Raw genomic sequence first — 21,475 nt, 5'->3', positions numbered from 1 at the left:
AAGCGTGAGGGAATGGTTAAAAAGTAATGGATTAGTATTGAAAGTGGAAATAATAGTATCAGAGTCAGATGATAAGAACAGCGCAGACATAGATGGAAATAATAATAATAATAGACAAGTGGACCACACCAGACAAGAACATGCAAGAATGGAACCACTGTTTGAACTTTGTCCTGTTCGTCCCTAAGCAGAAAACAAGTTTCCATTCCCAAGCAAGTAGAAGTGGAATTAAGAAACCCATGTCAGAGAATGGAGTGACTTCCAAGTGTTTGTGATTTGGTCTCACCCTTATCTGGGGGATCAACGATCGACCTTTTTGGGCACCACACGCACGGCAACATGACCATCACGACTATAACCCATTCCATTCCGGGAAGCTCAGGGTATCTGGACATATACCCAGAGAGGAAAGTCTCCGCCTTTAAAAACCCTTACATTGTAGGACTCACTGCTGTCGCTAGCATTGGTGGATTACTCTTTGGCTACGACACAGGTACCTACTTCCAGACAAATTTACTCTAATTTTATTTTAGTATTATGTTTTTTCTTCACCGGAGAATGACATTTTATATCATTGCAGGAGTTATATCAGGGGCCCTTCTCTATATTAAAGATGATTTTGAGGCCGTCAGACATAGCAATTTTCTCCAGGTACTATGCGAATACCTATCTCCTTATTCAATCTTTTTATCAGTCCTGTTTCAACCAACTTTTCATATTTGACCGTTGACTTCGTACAAAATCAAGAATGCTACTGGTGGAATTTGGTTTTTCTTTTCTATTGGGCAATGTCAGTTGTTATTGTGGTTCAACAATTAGTGGTTCCTGCGGCAATGCCTGTCTTTTAATTTCGCTCTTTTGAAGTGGGTGTCAGATTTTTTGCTATAAATATATTTGTCTGATTAAAATACACTAACTAAAAGATTTTAAACCCAAGCTTTCATAATGTGATGCATACCCCACACCTCCATCCCCCAAAGTTGGATTGAAGAAAAAATTATTGGCTGCAGTTAGTTTTGTGCCACCATCATTGCGTGCAGCTAGCATATGGGTATTGTCATCTCATATACCCTGTTTCATTCCCGTTCTTCTCAATTGCAGCACCATTGAAGCATATGGCTTACCATCTACAAGAGCAATAATGTATCCAGTGAACAATATAAAATGAATCTGTGAAATTGGTATCTTCTCCTTGTACGCCTGTGGGCTAATTTGTTTGTGATCTATAGCATGCAAGGCACTGGTTTATTTTTCTGCATAATTTAAAGCATTGTAATTTTGAATAAGGAGCGTTAAGAATTTACAAGAATAAAATGTTACCCATGACGACCAGAGTTGGAATTTTTTATGTCATGAAATCAAACCACCATGGAGTCACCTTTGTTGCTCCCTCTGCATAGACTGTTAAAAGAAAAGACTCGTCTGGCTTTGCTAATAAATGTTTAGGGAAGTCACCATTAGAGATCATTGAAGCTAGACTTGAATTCAAGATTTTTGGAAACATGAGTCAATTGCATGGTTTTAATCTTGTTAAAAGGAGGAGAGTGAGATCAAGGACGCTAAGAGGGAATGTCAAAGTTGAATTAAATAGTAATTTAGGTTGAGAGCTAGGGCTAAAAGGCATGAGTGAATTCTCTGTTCTGTTCTATTGGTTCTACCGTTTCTACTGACACTTCAGAGGAATGTAAATTAAGAGGATGGAGCTGGTTTCTTTTAGTGATTGGTGTGTTATCCATTAAAGATCATGACGAGAGCACACAGAAGATGAACTTTTCATTCTGAATAAAACTTTAGGGTGGTTATGTATCACAAAATGAACTTTATATATGAAATTCAAATGGGTGAAAAAAACAGTTGGCTGTTTGTCATTGGATCTGTCTAATTGTATTGAGTTGCAGGAAACAATTGTCAGCATGGCACTGGCGGGTGCGATTGTTGGGGCAGCAGCAGGTGGTTGGATTAATGATGCTTATGGAAGAAAGAAGGCAACTGTCATTGCAGATGTTATCTTTACTCTGGGAGCAATTGTCATGGCTGCTGCTCCGGATCCTTATGTTCTCATACTTGGCCGTCTTTTTATTGGTTTAGGAGTCGGTATAGCTTCTGTTACTGCTCCTGTTTATATTGCAGAATTGTCACCTTCAGAAATAAGGGGAGCATTAGTAAGCACAAATGTGCTCATGATAACTGGTGGACAGTTTCTTTCCTATCTCATAAATCTTGCTTTTACACAGGTTCATTTTCCATGCTTAGTTTTTATTCACTTCTCATTAAATAGCAATAATGCCAACTATCTAGCGTTGTTTTGTATCCAATTTTACAAGTCCATGCACCATAAAGGGTAAAGTTCAGTTTCTTCCATGTGAGATTTTTCCACCAGCGATTTGAACTCCATCACTCCTCTTTCACTTTTTTCCAATGTAGTTGGTGTTTCTTCTTGTTTACAACGTATATTTCTAATAGAATCCATGTGAAATTGCGAACATCTCTATCCTCCTCGATATACAGAAAAAGAAAATAGGAAAAACATAGTACACTACAGGGAAAATGTTTTAACTCAAAATAACATATTCCTGATTCTGAGTTGAGGGTATTATTTCAATGACTACCCATATTCTTAATCAAACAGGTCCCAGGAACGTGGCGGTGGATGTTGGGGGTTTCAGGTGTGCCGGCAGTAATTCAGTTGTTCCTCATGCTCTTACTGCCTGAGTCCCCCAGATGGCTCTTTATAAAGGTTGTATAATTGTTTTATGTTTAGGTTTGAAAGCTATTTCTTTTATATAAATCTTTTCTTTCATGTGTGTGCAGAATAGGAAAGAGGAAGCCATTACCGTGCTATCTAAGATCTATGACTTTGCTCGTTTAGAGGATGAAGTTAATTTACTTACTACTCAATCGGAGAGAGACCACCAAAGAGGTGATAATATCAGATATCGGGATGTTTTCAAATCAAAAGAAATTAGACTAGCATTACTTGCTGGAGCCGGATTGCAGGTAAGAAAAACTTCATATTTGGAGGCAATGTGGTAGCAAAACATAACTTTTCTCATAACGTTCCTTGCCATTAAAAGGTTGATGGGCATAAGAGACTTGTGTTGTGACTACATTAGTCAGTATCCTTAGTCTTGTATGGTCCTTTCTTTTTTCAAGTTGATTTTTGCTCGAATTTTTTATAAGTATGCATTCATAACTCGAACTCTCTCTTCTTGAGTAATATCTTTCCCAAAATAGAAAAAAGCAAAATGAAAGAATAAATGAATATGCTTTTCACTATTTTATATTGTTAGGATGAACTGTGTGATGTCTGCCTGTTCCGTGTGAGAGAAAAATCGCATGTCTGTCATCTTTGTGTTTTCATTTCATTATCCTTTGCTTGTTGGCAGTCATTCAATACAAAGTATCAGTCATGATGAGGCGATACTCGATTGTAAACATAATGAGGGACTATGTTCTTACTTTGAGCATGCAAAATGAAGTGTGTTCTTATACCATCCATGGCTGTACAGGCATTTCAGCAATTCACAGGCATCAACACAGTGATGTACTACAGCCCAACAATTGTCCAAATGGCCGGCTTTCACTCTAACGAGTTGGCTCTTCTCCTCTCTCTCATAGTTGCTGCCATGAATGCGGCCGGAACAGTTCTTGGCATTTACCTTATAGACCATGCAGGGCGGAGAAAATTGGCCCTGTTTAGCTTGGGAGGGGTAATAGCATCTCTGATCATCTTGGCCTTGTCATTCATCAACCAATCATCTGGAAGTGGTTTGTATGGGTGGCTTGCAGTTATAGGTTTGGCTCTATACATTGGTTTCTTCTCCCCAGGGATGGGAACTGTGCCTTGGACAGTTAACTCAGAAGTGTACCCTGAAGAATACCGAGGGACATGTGGAGGCATGTCTGCCACTGTGAATTGGGTCTCAAATCTCATTGTGGCACAGTCATTTCTGTCGGTTGCTGCAGCTGTAGGCACCGGTCCCACTTTCTTAATTATTGCTATTATTGCTGTGTTTGCCTTTGTGTTTGTGCTTGTCTATGTTCCTGAAACCAAGGGGTTGACGTTTGATGAAGTGGAGCTGTTATGGAAGCAGAGAGCTTGGGGCAACAACCCTGAATATGCTCAAAACCTTCTTCAGAATGCAAATCATTCCTAGGAATGCAAACCATCCACGCCTGTGCATGTCTGTATATCTTGTTCTGCAGTCATTCAGTATAGGTATACATTATTTTTTACACATTGTATATTACTTGGACATTACGTGAGAAATGTTATGTTGTAATGCATTCTTTTTTTATAAGCCAACATGAAGAAAATAAGGTTCTTTTGTGTTAAAACCGTTGTCGTATGATGTAATATATATATATCTAAGACGGTGTCTCGTTTGTTCGTGCTTGTCCACTGTAAAATACGAATATGACTGTAGGGTCACATTATCATATTCATCAATTTGAGACGGGTCACGGATGACGTCATCGATTAAAGTGGATATTTTTAATAAAAACACTTGGAACACGTTGTCCTCTTCACGCGGTTACGATTCAACCACGTGTTCGTCATCATCTTCTTGTGGTGTGAATGGTTTTCACATGGTCAAACTGACGTGGAATTGTTAATCTAATTCATGATGTTTTTTATTACTTATTCTAAATATTTCAATAACTTATTTTAGAAAAAATAAATTATTAACTCCTTCTCGTAGGAACATTTTTAAAAGTTGAAATTTCTCTTATGTTGTAATATTTTTTTCACAAAATAGTCTTACTTGTATAAAAAATATAAGCCAGTCAACATTAAATATGACAAATTAATATTTTAAACGCTCTTTTCCATGGTGATAGAAAAAGGTCACCTCACCAGCCTGAAATGACTCTTTTTTCTCTGTTTCTTCTACAAAATTCAAATTTTCATATGCATAAAAAAATTATAATTTGTAATAATAGAGAGAATAAAAGAGAAGAGAGAAGACAATATGAACAACTGATAGGGCCAGAAGCAAGTTAGGTCCTATTCTGCTTTTCACATACGTTTTCACTTTACGGTTACCGAATCAAGCAATCAACTTATTGGAATTTATAAAGATTTTTTTTTAATTTAAGTCGAATTCATTTTCATACAATTATTTTAAAATTATTGTCTAATTAAAATACTTATGTGAATCAATTATTCTACATTGAATTATGTTGTAATAAAGATAGTTGAATAAAAGGGTGAATCGGCTTTTGGATGTGTTATTGAGTGATTGGGACTGGCCACGTGGGTTGTTGGCCTGTTCTTGTCCCACTCATTGCCACCAATAATACACTTATCCCATCTCATGCCATACCAAATGTCATCACATTCATCTCATACATACATATATATACATCAGCCATCATCATCGACTTGAAACATCTTCATTAGTATTTATTACTTCTAAATACTCTTATTGTTTTTAACATTATCATTCAAAAATTCAAATTAAGGAATGTAACTGCAACAGCGGCCTTAATGATCATTAACTCTTCATTGCTTGAAGTGTGTACAAATTTAAAGATGAACATGTTTTTGTCTCTAACTGAAATAAAAAATTCAGATGGATGGATTACACCTCAGTCAGTCAGTCATACAAAAGTTTCTTGATTGAAAGCAAGAGGTTCCTTTGAAATTTAAGATTGTTATATTTCAGTATGATTGAAAAATTATCTCACAAACACACTACAACAGCATTAATTTGACGCCAGATTTTATGGTATCTGATTCAGGCTGGGGAACCATGGAGACTCAGAATTTTTGGTGTTTCTTCAACAAAAAAGAACAGACATTATAGTTCATTGTCTAGCTGGTTTTCATTTAATTCTGATGCATGTACAAACTTACAAGTTGTCTTCACTTACTGAATTTTACACAGACCCACATGTTCATCCCCAAACAGACAGATTCAAGAGGATTTCATCCTCCTTGTCTAGGCTGTGTTGCTCTGTAATGTATAATGCATACCACATATTCTACAAAAGTTCGGTTCTGGAAGCGTACACAATACACACCAACACTGGAGTCAGTTTCCTAACCACTCTTTTTTTTTCTGATTAAACTGAACAACTGAATATGCTTATCTTTTTCTAAATTATACAGATTCCCGGTGTGAAAAGAAGAAAAGACATGAACAGAAACTGTTTCGTTTGGTGGTTTTATCTTGGGATTATTGACTTTGAGATTGTTTTAATGCATGTCACTGTGGACGATTGCAATCATTTTGACAGTTGGTTATGAGAAATGTGAAGTCCAAGAAAGAAAAGAAACATTTTTTTTTATCCTGCTAAAAACAAAGATGTTATGTTAGTTCTGAATTTATATATGGGTTGGTAAATATTCCATCTGAAAAACTAAACAAGATGGAGTAGATGAACAGAACCCTGTGCTCATGTAGACTTTTAAAAAAGTTGTGTTTGATTTGTCTGTTTCAATGATTTGCCCTGGTTTGTATCGATTGTATAATCCCTCACATGCGAATTCCTTGAATGGAATTGATGCAGACAAAACCAGTGGACCCACCAACTTCTCTTTCTTTCACTTTCAACTCCATTTTTTATTCATTTTCTGTATAAATATATTATATGCTAAAATAGCTTATTGGTGATATGGATTATGGGATTGATTTAAGATTTAGCAGTATCTTTTAAATAAATAAAATGTCACAGAGACGTACAAATCTCGCAGCATAATACGTTGAATAATCTCCAAGAAAACACAGAAGGTTCTGGAATATGGGGTTTTGCATTGCATTAGTATAAAAAGAAAACAAAATTATTAGAAATTAGAAAAATAAGAAAGATGAGTTGGAATATGATAATGATGATGGTATGGGCATGAGATGATGGGATGGGGCATACATAGGGAAGATGGAAGAGGAGAGAGAGAGGAATTTGGGAATAGATAAATAGGGGAGTGGAAGGAGAGAGAGAAGAGAAGAGAAGAGAGTGAAGATGGAAAGAGAAGGAGAAGGAGAAAGAGAGAGAGAGAGAAGGGTGGAGAAGAAGGGGAAGAAGAAGAAGCAGGTGCTGTTGGAAGGGTACGTGGAGGAGGATCTGGCAAGGAGCAAGAGTCTGTCGGACGAGGATCTGGAGGAGTTGAAGGGGTGTTTGGATCTGGGATTTGGGTTCAGCTACGACGAGATTCCGGAGTTGTGCAACACTCTGCCGGCACTGGAATTGTGCTATTCGATGTCTCAGAAATTCATGGACAACTCTCTGCCTTCACCTTCCCCGTCGAACTCGCCGGTGCCGTCGGCTCATTCGCTGTCGACTTCGATCGCGAATTGGAAAATATCGAGTCCCGGTGACCATCCGGAAGATGTGAAGGCGAGGCTGAAGTTCTGGGCGCAGGCTGTTGCCTGCACTGTGAAGCTGTGCAGCTGAGCATTCTTTGAGCGATTCCTTCATTGATTCCTTGATTTACCTGGAGACGGAGATGCGATCGATGATGGGTGGAGATGAAGGGCTCTCAGAGTAACTCTAATTAACCCTCACTTCACAATATTCACAGCCTTAGGGGCACAGGCATCATCTTGTCACTTGTTAATTAAGATCATATCTCAATAAAATTTTATGTTCTATGTTTCGGATCTACTTCTGATGTTCCTGTTCATTTGAGGTTTCGATTCAAACCAACCCTACATACTGTATGATGTGCAGTGGTTGGATTTGGTTAGAGTTTCGACGTCTACTTCTTGCATCGCCCTAGGTAACTAACCTAACTGCACTAAAGTCTTTTCGATGTTCGCTAATTAATTAATTAACCCTAACCCTTGCACATGCGTATCTAAAATCAGTGTATGTTGTCGTTTAGATGAATGAATTGAGCTCGTGTGGAGGGAGGAAAAACCAGGTGAAGTCAAGCCATTGGCATCGCTTGCTCCCAGATTTTCCCTCTGTTTGGAGAACTCAAAACTAATAGAAGATGATGGTAATGACACTACAGTTCAATCTTACAAATCTATAGAGTTATTAAAAAAAAATGTTTCTGCCTATCATGAGCAGTGACAAGAGTCTATGAGAAACGACAAGAATTCGTCACGAGACGATGTTCATTTGAGCTTTTTCAGACAACGAACTGATTAGATGTTATGAGGTTTTGTACATAAATGTCTGAGGAAATTAGAATGTCTGGGCTGTCACGTGATGCATAGTGAGTTGGAGGAAATGATGAAGAGTGTGATAGATGGAGTATCCAGCAGTAGATGCCAATTCAGATCAGAAAGATAGTCTCACAAGACCAACACCTGTCTTTGGCTTGTAGAACTCAAGAGAATAATATATAATAATATAATAATAATACTTGAATCTAGAGCATTACTAAGGATATGTGTTAACGTATTAAGGCGATTTTATGTGTGGTTGAAAACATGATTTCAAATGTTTTTCTTATTCAACCAATACGTTATGTTTATCCTACTGTTGTAATGATTTTCATAAAAGAGCGTGCATTTTATGTAGGACAAACATGATTAGATAACATGTTGTCTCAATTAACTTTGTCAGCATAGACCTTTTTATATCATATTAGGGTTTTTCATTTTTTAAGGTGAATAGGTGGCCCTTAATCATCTAAAGGGGCAGTTGATTGGAAAATTATTAGTCAGAACCAAGTCGTGCTTATCCCTGCAGTCGAATGGTATTAGAGTGACTTTAGAGTAAAATTTAGAAAAAGTAAGGCAGTATTGTATGGTAATGACTTTCTTGAGAAGTCTGTGATTTAAAGTTGTTATTAATATATTACTAACCACTTTAGAGTTTGAAAAGAAACTTGTGCAAGTCATAAAGATTAATTGAAATATCTCTTCTTAGATTTACCTTTCAATTTCAGAGATAGTTATTTACCTTTATCAGTTTTCTCAAACTCGACAATGATAACAACAAACCATAACAACAACCACAACCACAAAGATAATCTAGTGAGCGAGTATTTAGAGGCCATAAATAGATGTATTTCAAGTTTAAAATAATATTAAATTTAATATTCATGCTTTTAATGAAAATATTTTTTATTTAATATTGTTACTATTTTAATATTCATCCTTCCTATTTTTATATTATCAACTTTTACACATTATTATTAATATTGTTACTAATCACAAAATTATATTTCCAAAAAATTATATTTCTAAATAAGAATTCTTAAACATGTTTAATTAAAGAAATATGTACATATAAAATCATTAACATGAAAGAGGACATTATTTCGATTGAAAGTTGCTATAAAACTTAACTACTCTGCTTTCCCTCAATCAAATGGAAAGTAATAGCTACTTCAATTCACATATTTTACAAAAACAAAAAAAATCACTATTACATAACAGGACTTCATTATTTTAAATTTTATGAAGAAGTTCTAAAATCCAATACGACTTCACTTTAGAAGTTTAGGAGGATGAGCACGATATGCATCATCCACTTTCATACATTCAAGCAGCTATCATTCTGTCTTTGAACACAGTTTTACTTTTGTTTTCCTGTTGTTTCTTTCTTCTCGCCTGAATGTGTTTTACAAATTCTGACACCAAGGCATGAAATTTAGGAGGGATGTTAGTTGTGGAGGAAATGTTCCTACTGTTCCTCTTCAAAGCCCTTGCAAGGTGCTTCTGAGCCTTGTGAGAGTGCACAGTGCAAAGAGCTGGAACAATGGATCTCAGTATGGGTTTCCCACAAGTTATAGGTCCAGCTTCTGCACTGAAATCAGTAGCAAGCAAATATAATATTTAGTTATAATAGAGGAACAGAACAGACATATCATATATTATATGAATGATTAAAGATTCTACACAGAAAGAGAAATATTATGAATAGAACTCTGTTCAATAGATTATTGATTAAACTAACGAAATTATTTCTATTTTAACCAAACATCGTGACCTAAAGAAAAAGCAACCGAGGTGATTAGTCATCTTGCAAGCATACCATTGCAAGCATAGCTGCAAAAAAAACAAACAAAAAAGACCAAAAGTGTGACCATTTTATGATCATATGACACTGCAGGGTCCGCTGAATCCATCTCAGTACTAGAACATTCAACATCAACAAAAAAGAAAAACTGTCTTTTGTGTCATGTCCCTCCTCAAACACTTCCATCACAGACATGAATTTTAGAGCAAGCAAAACCATCATATACAAATGGACATGATTAGTTTGACATAAACTGTTGAATTCAAACACCAGTCTATACTATATAATCAAATTGTTAAAAAAAAGAAATTACCTTTCCGTCATATTTGGTTTCAAAGGAAGACTAGATACTAAAACTGAAAAACATAATTGCAGTGTTTGAATTATGCATTATAACAAGAGTGAAAAGGGGAGACGGAGAAAGAGAGAGAGACCCTTTGATAACATAATTGCAGGGCTTATAAAGCTTCTGGTTGGAATCGGAGAGAATGTGAAAGTGGCAAAAGGAAGTGAAAGGCATGGGCTTGAGGTTGCAACCGAGGAAAGCACAGGTGGGAAAGTGGAAGTGGCTAAAAGGGTTAAGAGCATAGTGATAAAGGTAGTTTCTGTAGAGAATCTTGACGTGTTCCATGAGGTGCCAGTAGAGGTCCCTGTAACACTTGGAGAGACGCTTCAGATTCTGGAAACGGCGTTTCAGAAGTTCAGAGCGAGTAAGGTGAGAAGCAGTAGAAAGTGTGGAGTGGCAAGAAGGCTTAGGCTCATCCATTGGAACTGTGATTCGATTCATTCTTCTCCCAACTGCCGCAGCCGCTTCACCACAACACAAAAAAGGGTAGGGAAAAGGGGAATAGGGAATAAGAAATTGAGAACTAGGAAATAGAAATGTAATGTTATGCTACCTTGCTTTAAATAACTATTATTTGTCTTTCCTTTATTTTTCTAAAAAATATGAATTTCTTTTTCCTGATTATGTTTTCTTATTTAACATGTGAAAAATCGTACACCTCTAAAAAAAAATACACCCAGTACAAACTCTTAAAATAGGAGTAATGACATTTTAACATCCAAACAATATCTTAACAATTTTATTTTAGGGGGTCATTACAAAGTTAAACTTCTGTAATTGAAAAGGAAAAAAAAAAGGAGCAAAAGCAAAGATGAAGTCATGGATTTCAAGTGCTTGTATCGTTTTAGTGGGGTTTCAAGATATCATTACTCTTTAAAATAAAAAATAAGACAAAAATAAGGATTTTACAAAATTTAGATTTCAAATTAATAGTCTTTTAGGATACAATTTCATCTTTCTTTTTGAAAAAAGGTTTACTAGAAAAGCTTACAAATGGTGTTTTAATTATTTCTAGAAAAAAAAATATTAAGAATACAAATAGGTTTAAAAAATAATAAGTTTTGTACCGTCGGGTATGTAGAAGGAATTACCGAATTCACACTGATTTAATCACTGTTATCATATTCTATTCTGTCCATTGTACAATGTTTTTCTTAATATTACATTCAGTTACACTTAAGCATGACCTTTTTTAAAAAGTTTTAAGGCTTTTGATTGTAATATTACATTCAATTAACAATTTCATACACGCCACGATTCCGTACCTGTCAAATCCTCAGCCTAATACTAAAAGAGAAACACGGTGAATGGTTTTACGAAATAGCTATAAAAAACCACACTCCAAAGGACATGGGAAATATGGCTGTGAATGAAATGAAACTGTGAAGTTCATTCAATTTCTATTTGAATAATCTTACGTTACACGTTTCTTATTAACTTACCCTAAGACTCACTTGTGACTGCTACTAAAATACTTCTACAATCATTCTTCTTCATTCTATAATGGTACCCACTAAATATTTCATTAAATATATTTTGTCGCTATATTTAAACAGAAGACGTTTCAAATTTATCTGTGCAGGAATTATTCCGTTTTATCACATTATATGCATAATATCTAGGCGAAAATTATATAAAATTTGGTTAAGACCGAGAGTATTTGAAACAGCCGAGATAAAACACCGTCTGTAAACATGATATTTCCCATTGCTTTTTATATGCACCGCAACACCACTTTCTACAAAGGAACTCACTTTATTTAACTGTAATTTCATAAAGATGAAATGCCAAAATCATGTAATAAATGTAAATAATAACACAATAATTCTTCTAGGCCAGGATAAGGTAAATATACCATCAAAGCAAATTGAGAAAGAGAAATATAATGTCCAAGAAAAAAAATGTAGTACACGTGAATCCACATTGATATGCCTAAAGCTCTTGCGTAGCCATTCTCTATGCTCTATCAAAATCTTCAGCAGCTGAAAGTCATGGCTTGTTGACCAGTTCCTGAAGTCAAGATTCCATGCCTTTCTTCATGAACCAAGTAGAGAGAATCCCATCAGAGGAAAGCTATCCCAGAAAGGCAGAAATAATTTTCTTTTACTTTATTTTGACTTTAAAATGTGTGACGTGGTCAAATGATACCAGCAATATAACCAATTGTTTTTTATGAAAACTCCTGCAATAATATATACCGAAAATGATTGGATTGTTCATAGCTTAAGAAAAATGGTCATAAACCTGTAGAAAATGGGATAGTTGAATTGACGAAAAAATTAAGATATTTATTAGTACTAACACAGGTATAGATTGGGCTGGAAAAGGACAGAGAACATACAGTAGATCAATCTAGGAGGGAAGAAGTGGCTGTCTCTCATCATGTCCCACGCGATGAGAAGCCTATAAATATACATATTAACAACAAAACCCTGGTCAATCACAATAGAAAGCATAAAATAACTCAGTTATAAAACAATGAGATAACAGATCCACACCTCCTCATTTGCTCCAGCTGCCATATTTATAAAGGAATCCTTTGATCTGGAATGAACAAAAGGTATTGGGTCAACCAATTAAATACACAATGACCAGGAAAAAAATGAAAGCATTTGAATTGTAGAATTCTCTGAACCCAAAATAAACATATCAGTGACTAAGCTAAAAAAAGGAAAATCTTGAGATCGGTGAAGAAATAGCAGTACCTTTGTCTGTCATGAACATCATGCAGTTCCAGCACACCATTCTGTTCATCTTTAGCTTTTGCAATTGGTGAAAAGAACTGAAAAGAAAGCGTAAACAGTGTGATACAAAAGGAACATTTTTAAATTGTCAGATACAAAATCGAATCGTCCAAATTCAACATACCTGGTGCATTGAGATGAATACAATAGAAATGCCGATAACGAAGTTCATCGTTAAAGTATGTCCAAATAGTACAGCAGATGCTATACCAGTAAAGATTGTGGCTACCGTTGATGAGTACTTCTTCAAAATTGTATCTACAACACATTAAATTTGTTATTGAGAGAACGGATAAATAGCATGTCAGTCTGCAAAAAACATAATTTAAGATAAATTATATTATACCAGCATTTTGTTTTAGATTCTAATAAATGCAGCATAAAGAACAAAAATGTATATTTGAATACTGACCTGCATATTTGAAGAAGAAAGAGGATAAAATCCCTTGAGCAGCGTTGTTTGCGATCAATAGCATCGTGGCTTTTGAATGACCTTGTAGTATATCAAAGCTACTAGGCCCTGGAAATTTTTAAATAGGTTAGTTTGAGCCTCAGAAAAAGTAAAACTATAAGCATAAAAGGCATAAACAGGTTCTTCTATCAATAGAGATTGAATAAACAAACAGAATTAAACCATCACCGATTGTACTAGATAATGGAATCAGCTTACAAGGAAGCTCAATGTGGCATATAAAATGACTATTTGCTGCCACATTCATCATGAAAAACACTATGATTTATGACAAAAACAAACAAATATCCCGAAGCACATAACTGCTCATCACTTGCCAACTCCCTCACATGCTCTTTTGTAATGATCCGTTTTGAATTAGAAAGATGATTATGAGATTAATTAAACCAAGTACTTCTAAGCTTAGTGCATCATAAGATGAATTCGTTGATATTAGCAGCATCAAATTCCTGATGTTATTTTCTTTGTTGCAGTCTGAAACGCCAAAGGGTGTCTTGGTGTAACCATAATGTTGCTGTCTGGTAACTTGTTAATGTATCGTAGTACAGAAATAATTCTATGCTGACTTGTGAAACTGTAAAAACATTTAGCAGACAAGGACTTGGGTACAACAGCTTCTCCACAGTAGACAATAGTAGTAATTTAATTCACTGGTTCTTTTTAATTTGTGGAACGAAATGTAACTGTCATCTAGTTTTAATGCATGGAATGAAACCCAAGAGATTAACCTTGAAATTAATACTTCAGATTTTAGGGAAAATTAATCAAATCTTTTGCTTTATTTCACAAAATGAAACGCATGAGGTCTACTTTGAGTCTCGTCTTTCTTTTTCTCTTAACAGCTTAGTGTCATATTTAAAGTGCACACGAGTACCCAAAAACTAGAGATTTAATTATCACCTTTGAAAATAGCAGTCCCGAGTATCCCAAGAAAATTGAATATAGCTCCATATCCATATAAGAATAGATTCTGTAAATCAAGAAACAGAGAATTAATGAGTGATAAAAAGATATAGTGTTAGGTTCCTGGGTTTGGAACCTAACAAGAAAACACTCAAAAGATAGAAACAGAAATGAAAGAATGAGTTTTGCTATTATTCACCGTAAACGAATCTCTTTACAAGGACTGGGTTTGGGAGCATAACCTCCCTCTAGAGAGCCTAACCTCCCTCCTCAGGATGACAAACCCTGTTAGACTACAATCAAACAATCCACCCCCCACTACAATTGATTATTTGCTATTTATACAACCAATAACCCCGCTCTCCTCCTAACTGCTAAGGCAGTTAAGGCAGTTGGGCATTTAATGTTTTATTCCTTCACTCGTAAACTCTCCATCCCTAACATATAGTTAGAGAATCCTAGCAGACTGCACCATTAAACTGCTGTTCTTGAAACTACACATTTATTCCATTGTCCTCCAGGATGTCAAAATGATTTTTGGAGTTAGTCACTGAGCATCATTGTTAATTTCTTTCTCTTAAATTTCCGCTAACATTTTATGTCAATTTTCAAAGAGATCTACTTAAAACCCCATCCAATCCCCAACCTTATAAGCAAAGCCTCGGGCCTCAGTGGCCAGTCAAAACACGAAAAGGCTGAACTAAAGCTAAGTAACACTGTAGGCGGTACAGCTTTAGGAGGAAATCATATTTCCCATTCCTTGACGAAGCACAATTTTGAACTTATTTTTAGGACTTAATTAAGACGCAGTCCAATAATGGAAAAAATTGCAATTCCTAGCGCTTCACCTGCAGATAAATGCTTGTATCATATTGGCTCTTCAATGCGTACTCATTATAAACAGAGGCCAAGGATGGAACAGTGACCTGCAAAATAATTCCCAGGTTAAGAAATTCAACGAATTATAGCATATAACCAATTTTGTTTTTATAAACAAAAGCACAGTAATAATATATCAAACAAATAAATAACAAATCACTTACAAAGATCAATGTATAGAGATATGCACCCATTGTGACAGGAAGACCCAAAGCTGTAGTTCCTTCAGGTAAAGATCTTAGCTGATTAACGCTTATACCAATGAGCAAGAGAGCAAGAGCTTCCCACTGTAGTAAAACCAATAAATCAATCTTTCAGCAAAAATGTAAGGAGAATAAGAAATTGGGACTTATATAAGGATCACAACTCGCCAAGGTTCAACAGTAAAGACCAAACAATGACAAGAGAGTCTAACACACTAACCTGAATGACGGAAAACTGACGCTTCATAATCACCTTTAGCAAAAGTGCTATTACTAAAACCTGAAACATGCAAAGTCAAGAGACTACTTTACAAACTAATTCAAATTAACCAAAGTAGTAAGAGAATAATATGTCCAATTGTTTCAAGGAATAATTGTCAGAAAAATAACCAAAGGAAAAAGAAATCAGTCAAGGCTCAAACAGCTGAGCATAAGTAATCATTTACTTAAGAGGTTTCAAGCAGCCATCACAAGGGCTATACCACATGCAATGCATAGGCAACTTATTACTTAGCTGTAAATAATACTGAAATTCAATCATTCAGAATAGTGAAATAGAAATTACCTTCAAATTACTTAACATCTTCACAGTAGCAGGGTTAAAATAAAGCTGCATGAAATGTGAAATCAATTTGTAAGTTACCTTAGGTTGGATAATTCCTTAGTATGTGACTGAACAATAACAAGTCATGAATTTTCATTACATGATTCAGTTTAAATTAATGGCTTACTTTTAAAATAACGAATATGATTCTAATCTCACTGAATATCAAACATATATAAGTGATAACTAACAAATCAATATTCTGAAAAATCAGTAATCCCGGTATCAAAACAAGCAATGAGCAATCCATCGTGCTTTTATAATAACTTCCGGTATTTGTCTTTCTCATTTGGAGAAGCAAATTAACAATATGTACTACCAACATCCCCTTCGGGCAAAAGCCCATGAATTAGAAATAAAGTTACTGATTCTTGAACTAAAACATTTCAGCAGCAAAAGAAAGATCTCTAGTGACAAACATTTTAGCTTCAATCCTTGCATATGCATAGTTTATGGACTAATTCTACATACCTGCATGATAAACTTCAGATAGTTGTTTATAGCATACAGAAGTGCAGGAACTGCCAGAAGGGCATTGCTACGAGCTGCCTACAAGTGACAGAATACCAGATACAAAATAAATATCAAAATCTATTGGAAAAAACTACATATTGAATTTGGAAGATGTTTAAATTTGGTGATATATAAAGAATAATTACTAAGAAACTTAAAAACAAGATGCTATCACACATTCCATATTTACTGTATTGAGACCCAAGAATAAACACAGCGCTACAAATGCACTCTCTAAGGTAGTAAAGTAGTTGGTGAGTATTTGTTGATCTTATACAAAATATGCTTATACTATGTGACCTGAGTAATCCAGTTCAATCCCAGGAAGCAGAGAACCCTACAGCTAGCAATTGACAAAAAGCTTAAGAAATTATCTATATAAAAAAGTATATGGGTCTCAAAAATCTGTTAATTGATACAAAATTTAAATTCTAAATCATTGTACCTGCATGAATGTAGAAATTGAGAGAAGAGGTTTCTCCCCAACTTTTTGATGCCTAGCCTGCACAATGAACAAACCATTTACCACTTTACATGAATGTAAAACAATTATGAGTTTCAAGAAGACTCAGAAGCACTGGCCTATCTTCTTTTACAACTAATAATATGTTTCCTTTCACTTATCAACCTGCCCATACTGGTTTTCTTCCACAAAAGACACTGAAAATATTTTTCCAAAAACTGAGTTGATTTTGTTCAAATATATGCCATATCATCAAGCCTTGATCCTGATCCCAAAAATTACCAGTTGGCACCTTGGTCCCCACTTCATTGCCTGAAAATCATTTATACCTTTACAAAGTAGGACATAGTTGGCAGATAACCAGATCGCTTGATTATGTTGACCAGGTTCAATTCATAACTATGTACGAAAAACCTTTGTTGGGAGAGGCAAAACTCACTTTGGGGATCTACAGCCCTCAAAGGGATTATCTTTTGTTGTTGAATGGTGCGTACACCAAAGTAACTAGGAATACTATCATTGAAAACCAAGAAGTTATTATTTCCACTCTTGTTTTGAGTTTATAAATTCTAATATTCTATGATCTAATACTAAAGAAAATTACGGTATGTCCTGCCACAATAGAAAAAAACAGTAACTCTTAGTGAAACCTCAATTTACTAATGATTTACCTCAATGTATGTGCTAGTGTCACTTCGATAATTTACTTCTCACTTGACACATGCTTTAATTATAAGTAATTGAAAAGACAGAAAATATGAGTATAGACAAAGGGAAAATGATCTTAACCTGGAGAATAAGCATAACAATAGCAAAGAAAACCTTTGTAATCTCGGTCAAAAAATTAACACTAATAGGGCTAAAATTGAACTTCCCATCCACCTTGGACATATAGACAAGGATAGGCTGCCAATTAAAAAGAAATAACATTTGTCAGTCGCTAAACAACAAGCATAAAACTCACAAGAGTTATCAAATTAACAGCAGGGAACTCTTCATTGTACATCAGACCATTAGATTAGCAAATATCGAAAAATAGATCTGCAAGTCAATGAAATGAACTATGCATACGAAGCAATTTTTTTAGGGTTTGTAATATGCTTCATCACAGCCATCATAGCATCCATAAGTTACTATTCACAATGCCAAATATGCTTCATCACAGCCATCATAGCATCCCTAAGTTACTATTCACAATGCCAAAGTTTGAGCCAACTTCTTTCAGCCTCTCTCCTAAAGCCTTGGAATCCTGCTGCTTAAATTCCTTATTTCCTTTGCCAACTAGACATAACGCAAGAAATGACACTTATATAGATTGGCATGCAAGATAGTTCTTTGAATAAGTTAAACCATCCATGTCAAATGTACAAAAAGTATATAGTTCCAGAATATCCAACCAAATTAGCTTTCAGATCATTAAACATGTGAATGCAAGAGAATTTGTTTTTCCCATCCAAAGCAAACAAAGGATATATAATTCTAGATATCAAATCCAATTAGTACTCCAAATCACTAAACATGTGAATGCCAGAGATATTGCCAATCCACACAGAAAAGCAGAGTATATTCACTCACAGCACATGGCCAGAAACACCAGTTTCCGACTCCAAAGAGGATCCAAAACATCACAAATGTGCGGGATGTGATGTATTTTTCACACTAGCCATGTCATAACTCATAATGTCTGTGTCATGTTTAGTGTCTTAAGAAGTATGAGCTTCATAGCTATTCAATTATATTTCCATTTCATTAATTTAACATTTGAGAGGAATATTCAATAAGAGAAGGTAAATCACCTGGAAGCCTACAAGAACACAATCACCAACAACCAAAAAGACATTGAGTACACGTTGCTTGGATGTTATCCTATTTTTGTGGCGATCATAAGCCCTTGAGATAGTTTTGGAGGAAGGGGAAACCAATTTGGAATGGCAAACACTGCATTCTATCATCCCGTTCTTCATATAAATTTCCCACACTACCAGGGTATGAAGAACTCGATCTGCAACGGAATCAACAAAAACTATTCATCATAAGCTCATCCATACACTCTCCCAAACAACACAACAGATCTTGCTCTTCCAAAACAGCCTAAGACAACGTAAACTAAAACGAAATTAAATGCGAAATCCAAAAGAAAACAGAGATCCCTACGATAACAAATCAAGACCTACGAAATCAAGCGAAATATGATTACGCAGAACTGAGATCTTGCACTGAATGAAACACGACAAAGAAATTAAGTCGTCACCGACACAATATTAATGCGTGATAAGCGTGGAATTCAGATTTGAGAAAGCAAAGACAAACCTAAATCGAGTCCAGAAGGAGCATTCAGGTGAAACTCGAATTGATCTGCAGCTGCCGGCAAGCGATTCGAAGCTGTTCAACAGAGAAACGAGCGCGCCTGCGAATTTCAGACAGAAAAAACGATTCCGATTTCACTGTGTTTCCTTCCTTCTTTCCTTCTTTCTGTGAATGGAAATGGAAATTGGATTTTAAATTTGCAAAGAGAGAGAGAGGGAGAGATTTAGAAATAGAGAAAGAAAGAGAGAGAGAGAGGACTGCTTTCTGTTTTTGTTTTTGTTTTCCAGATTTGCGATTTGGAATAAAAGAGAGAGCGTTTTATGGCTTAATTTGTTTGCTTTGAACTCACACAACAAGAAATAAATAAATAAAAAAATGATTTTGGGTGTAAAGCTGCAAACGACGCGTTTCAAAGTGAGGGGCCAATGAGGCATGTGTGAGGAAACAAAGTGGAGTCAAAGGGGGGTTTGTAGTTTGGTGTGTCAGTGTTGCTGCATAGGTTCGGTTCATTTTTTTGGTTGAGTGGAATTACCCCTTCTCCATTCCTATATTATTAATATTATTATTGTTATTATTATTATTATTTAACTTACATACCAAACTATTCATTCAGGTTACACGTTTCTTTCGCTTCAACTTTCAGGATTCTTCTCTCTCACTCCCTCCACCAAAATTTACACAATAAGCTTTCCTCTTATATATATAAAATAATAATAATAATTCATTTATGGAAACCATTTGGTTGATGCACAAAAACCTACCACAATATTCTTCTATATGCCCATACTTTCTTTTATTCCTTCTTAACCCACACAATTACTACTTACAATCACGTCAGAGATTATGGAGCTTTATTATGGTAAACCCGGTTATTAAACATAAAAAAAACATTAATTCTGTTGTAAGAAAATATCAATATCAGTGAATATACTGCATATTCTCTTTGGAAAACCTCACCTTTTAATTTTATTTCTTTAAAAAATTAATGATTTCAGTTAAGTTGTGAAAAAATATTTATAAGTTTATCTGTTGGCAGATTTACTTTTTAAAAACTTATTTCAGCTAGAGAACTTTATACAGTTTGGTTATTAGTAAGATTTTGTCCACAAATACAAAACTTATATATACATATATATATATATATATATATATATATATATATATATATATATATATATATATATATATATATTATTGTCTTGTAAGAAAATATTCACATTATCCATTAACGATGGTATATTATTACAAAATAAAATTACAACATATACACAGATGTCACGAATTAATACTGTGTTTATTCATTTCTTTTGAAATTCTACTGAACCTTTTGCTTTCTAAGCAATTAAAACATATAATTATGTTAACCACAGTAGTTATGGTTATTATAACAAACATGTTCTTTTACTAAATTAATCAAATAAACGTAAATGTATTTCGGATTTATATGATACACAATCAATTCTTTATATATGGAATATTTTTATGACTGTTATCCTTTTTTAGTATCAACTTTATGGCCCTCAACGGGATTTCTCATTTCAAATACTTTTATTTTTTTATTAATATTTTTTCTTTCTTTCTAGTTTTTGAGTTGAACATAGCCAGAATCAAGTAAAATACTTTATCAGTTATCATGTTTTTGTCTTTTGGGATTTGACTTGTTGAGTTTTTTGTTTGAATCTTTATTAGCTTTGAATGTTGTCCTCACTAAAAGTCTTTTGATATTAAAACTTTAGAGACAAAAGGTCATGTTCAATAAAAAGGAATTCCTCCACCACCTTTTCATAGCATATATCATCTAAAAATTATTAAACGCATGCTCAAAACAGTATACATTGTTTCACCATTATTCATTTTTTAATATGTTTTAATAATTTTGGGACTTGTATTTTTTTAATAATTTATAATATTCAACAAAGATTCCGAGTGCTTATTCAAATATTCTCTCATCTATTTAAAATTGTCTTACAAAGACAAAATAAGCTATTTGATAAGATTTGTTATTTTGTATCTTCGTGCTCTTTACACTGCTTTTTTAAAAATAACAATTTGTTCGTATTTTTAAATTTGAAAAAAAAAATATGTGCATACAAAATTTAGCAGCATTTGATGTGATTTGA

The 21,475-nt window shown here is 34.6% G+C and overlaps 4 protein-coding genes across 7 annotated transcripts; 2 read left to right on the top strand and 2 right to left on the bottom strand.

Moving 5' to 3' along the window:
* The first annotated feature begins 135 nt into the window (after nucleotides 1–135).
* LOC124847149 (inositol transporter 1-like) lies at nucleotides 136–4,390 on the top strand. Its single transcript, XM_047324564.2, has 6 exons — nucleotides 136–493; nucleotides 581–651; nucleotides 1,899–2,234; nucleotides 2,630–2,737; nucleotides 2,812–2,997; nucleotides 3,510–4,390. The coding sequence occupies exons 1-6, from the start codon at nucleotides 340–342 to the stop codon at nucleotides 4,155–4,157; spliced, it is 1,503 nt and encodes a 500-aa protein (XP_047180520.1). The 5' UTR covers nucleotides 136–339; the 3' UTR covers nucleotides 4,158–4,390.
* Nucleotides 4,391–6,819: 2,429 nt separating this feature from the next.
* On the top strand, nucleotides 6,820–7,608 carry LOC124847152 (uncharacterized). The gene has a single exon (XM_047324567.2). It carries the CDS (start codon nucleotides 6,967–6,969, stop codon nucleotides 7,396–7,398), a length of 432 nt encoding a protein of 143 aa, XP_047180523.1. The 5' UTR covers nucleotides 6,820–6,966; the 3' UTR covers nucleotides 7,399–7,608.
* A 1,663-nt stretch (nucleotides 7,609–9,271) lies between these two features.
* LOC124847151 (uncharacterized) lies at nucleotides 9,272–10,802 on the bottom strand. Its single transcript, XM_047324565.2, has 2 exons — nucleotides 10,356–10,802; nucleotides 9,272–9,708 (listed from the first exon to the last, which is right to left on the bottom strand). The coding sequence occupies exons 1-2, from the start codon at nucleotides 10,706–10,708 to the stop codon at nucleotides 9,444–9,446; spliced, it is 618 nt and encodes a 205-aa protein (XP_047180521.1). The 5' UTR covers nucleotides 10,709–10,802; the 3' UTR covers nucleotides 9,272–9,443.
* Nucleotides 10,803–12,047: 1,245 nt separating this feature from the next.
* LOC124847126 (CMP-sialic acid transporter 3-like) lies at nucleotides 12,048–19,709 on the bottom strand. 4 transcript variants are annotated; one of them, XR_015781621.1, is made up of 16 exons: nucleotides 19,359–19,709; nucleotides 18,845–19,050; nucleotides 17,838–17,954; nucleotides 17,031–17,087; nucleotides 16,544–16,621; nucleotides 16,034–16,078; nucleotides 15,689–15,748; nucleotides 15,430–15,552; nucleotides 15,235–15,312; nucleotides 14,384–14,453; nucleotides 13,424–13,531; nucleotides 13,136–13,269; nucleotides 12,973–13,049; nucleotides 12,766–12,811; nucleotides 12,570–12,670; nucleotides 12,048–12,449 (listed from the first exon to the last, which is right to left on the bottom strand). XR_015781621.1 is itself a non-coding variant. In XM_047324530.2 (16 exons), the coding sequence occupies exons 2-15, from the start codon at nucleotides 19,010–19,012 to the stop codon at nucleotides 12,620–12,622; spliced, it is 1,212 nt and encodes a 403-aa protein (XP_047180486.1). In that variant the 5' UTR covers nucleotides 19,013–19,050; nucleotides 19,359–19,709; the 3' UTR covers nucleotides 12,048–12,297; nucleotides 12,609–12,619. The 4 variants fall into 4 exon arrangements, 3 of the variants coding, with proteins under 3 accessions (XP_047180486.1, XP_047180484.1, XP_047180482.1); XM_047324530.2 differs by having other exon boundaries at nucleotides 12,048–12,297; nucleotides 12,609–12,670; XM_047324528.2 differs by having other exon boundaries at nucleotides 12,048–12,301; nucleotides 12,609–12,670; nucleotides 19,359–19,708.
* Between the last annotated feature and the right edge of the window lie 1,766 nt (nucleotides 19,710–21,475).

The sequence above is a fragment of the Vigna umbellata genome, chromosome 8, assembly GCF_029865625.1.
Source record: "Vigna umbellata cultivar VRB3 chromosome 8, Vumbellata_1.0, whole genome shotgun sequence".
NCBI classification, from domain to species: Eukaryota; Viridiplantae; Streptophyta; class Magnoliopsida; order Fabales; family Fabaceae; genus Vigna; species Vigna umbellata.
This window is presented reverse-complemented; position numbering and strand designations above follow the sequence as displayed.

Excerpts from the sequence above, each read along its gene's own strand:
- LOC124847149 (XM_047324564.2), top strand. The coding sequence starts at position 340 with ATGACCATCACGACTATAACCCATTCCATTCCGGGAAGCTCAGGGTAT. Across the intron at positions 652-1,898 it reads GACATAGCAATTTTCTCCAG|GAAACAATTGTCAGCATGGC; the intron begins GTACTATGCGAA and ends ATTGAGTTGCAG. Across the intron at positions 2,998-3,509 it reads TTGCTGGAGCCGGATTGCAG|GCATTTCAGCAATTCACAGG; the intron begins GTAAGAAAAACT and ends ATGGCTGTACAG.
- LOC124847152 (XM_047324567.2), top strand. The coding sequence starts at position 6,967 with ATGGAAAGAGAAGGAGAAGGAGAAAGAGAGAGAGAGAGAAGGGTGGAG.
- LOC124847151 (XM_047324565.2), bottom strand. The coding sequence starts at position 10,708 with ATGAATCGAATCACAGTTCCAATGGATGAGCCTAAGCCTTCTTGCCAC. Across the intron at positions 9,709-10,355 it reads TGCAATTATGTTATCAAAGG|TGCAGAAGCTGGACCTATAA; the intron begins GTCTCTCTCTCT and ends TACTGATTTCAG.
- LOC124847126 (XM_047324530.2), bottom strand. The coding sequence starts at position 19,012 with ATGAAGAACGGGATGATAGAATGCAGTGTTTGCCATTCCAAATTGGTT. Across the intron at positions 16,622-17,030 it reads CAATTTCTACATTCATGCAG|GCAGCTCGTAGCAATGCCCT; the intron begins GTACAATGATTT and ends TGTCACTTGTAG. Across the intron at positions 13,050-13,135 it reads TATTCATCTCAATGCACCAG|TTCTTTTCACCAATTGCAAA; the intron begins GTATGTTGAATT and ends CTTTCTTTTCAG.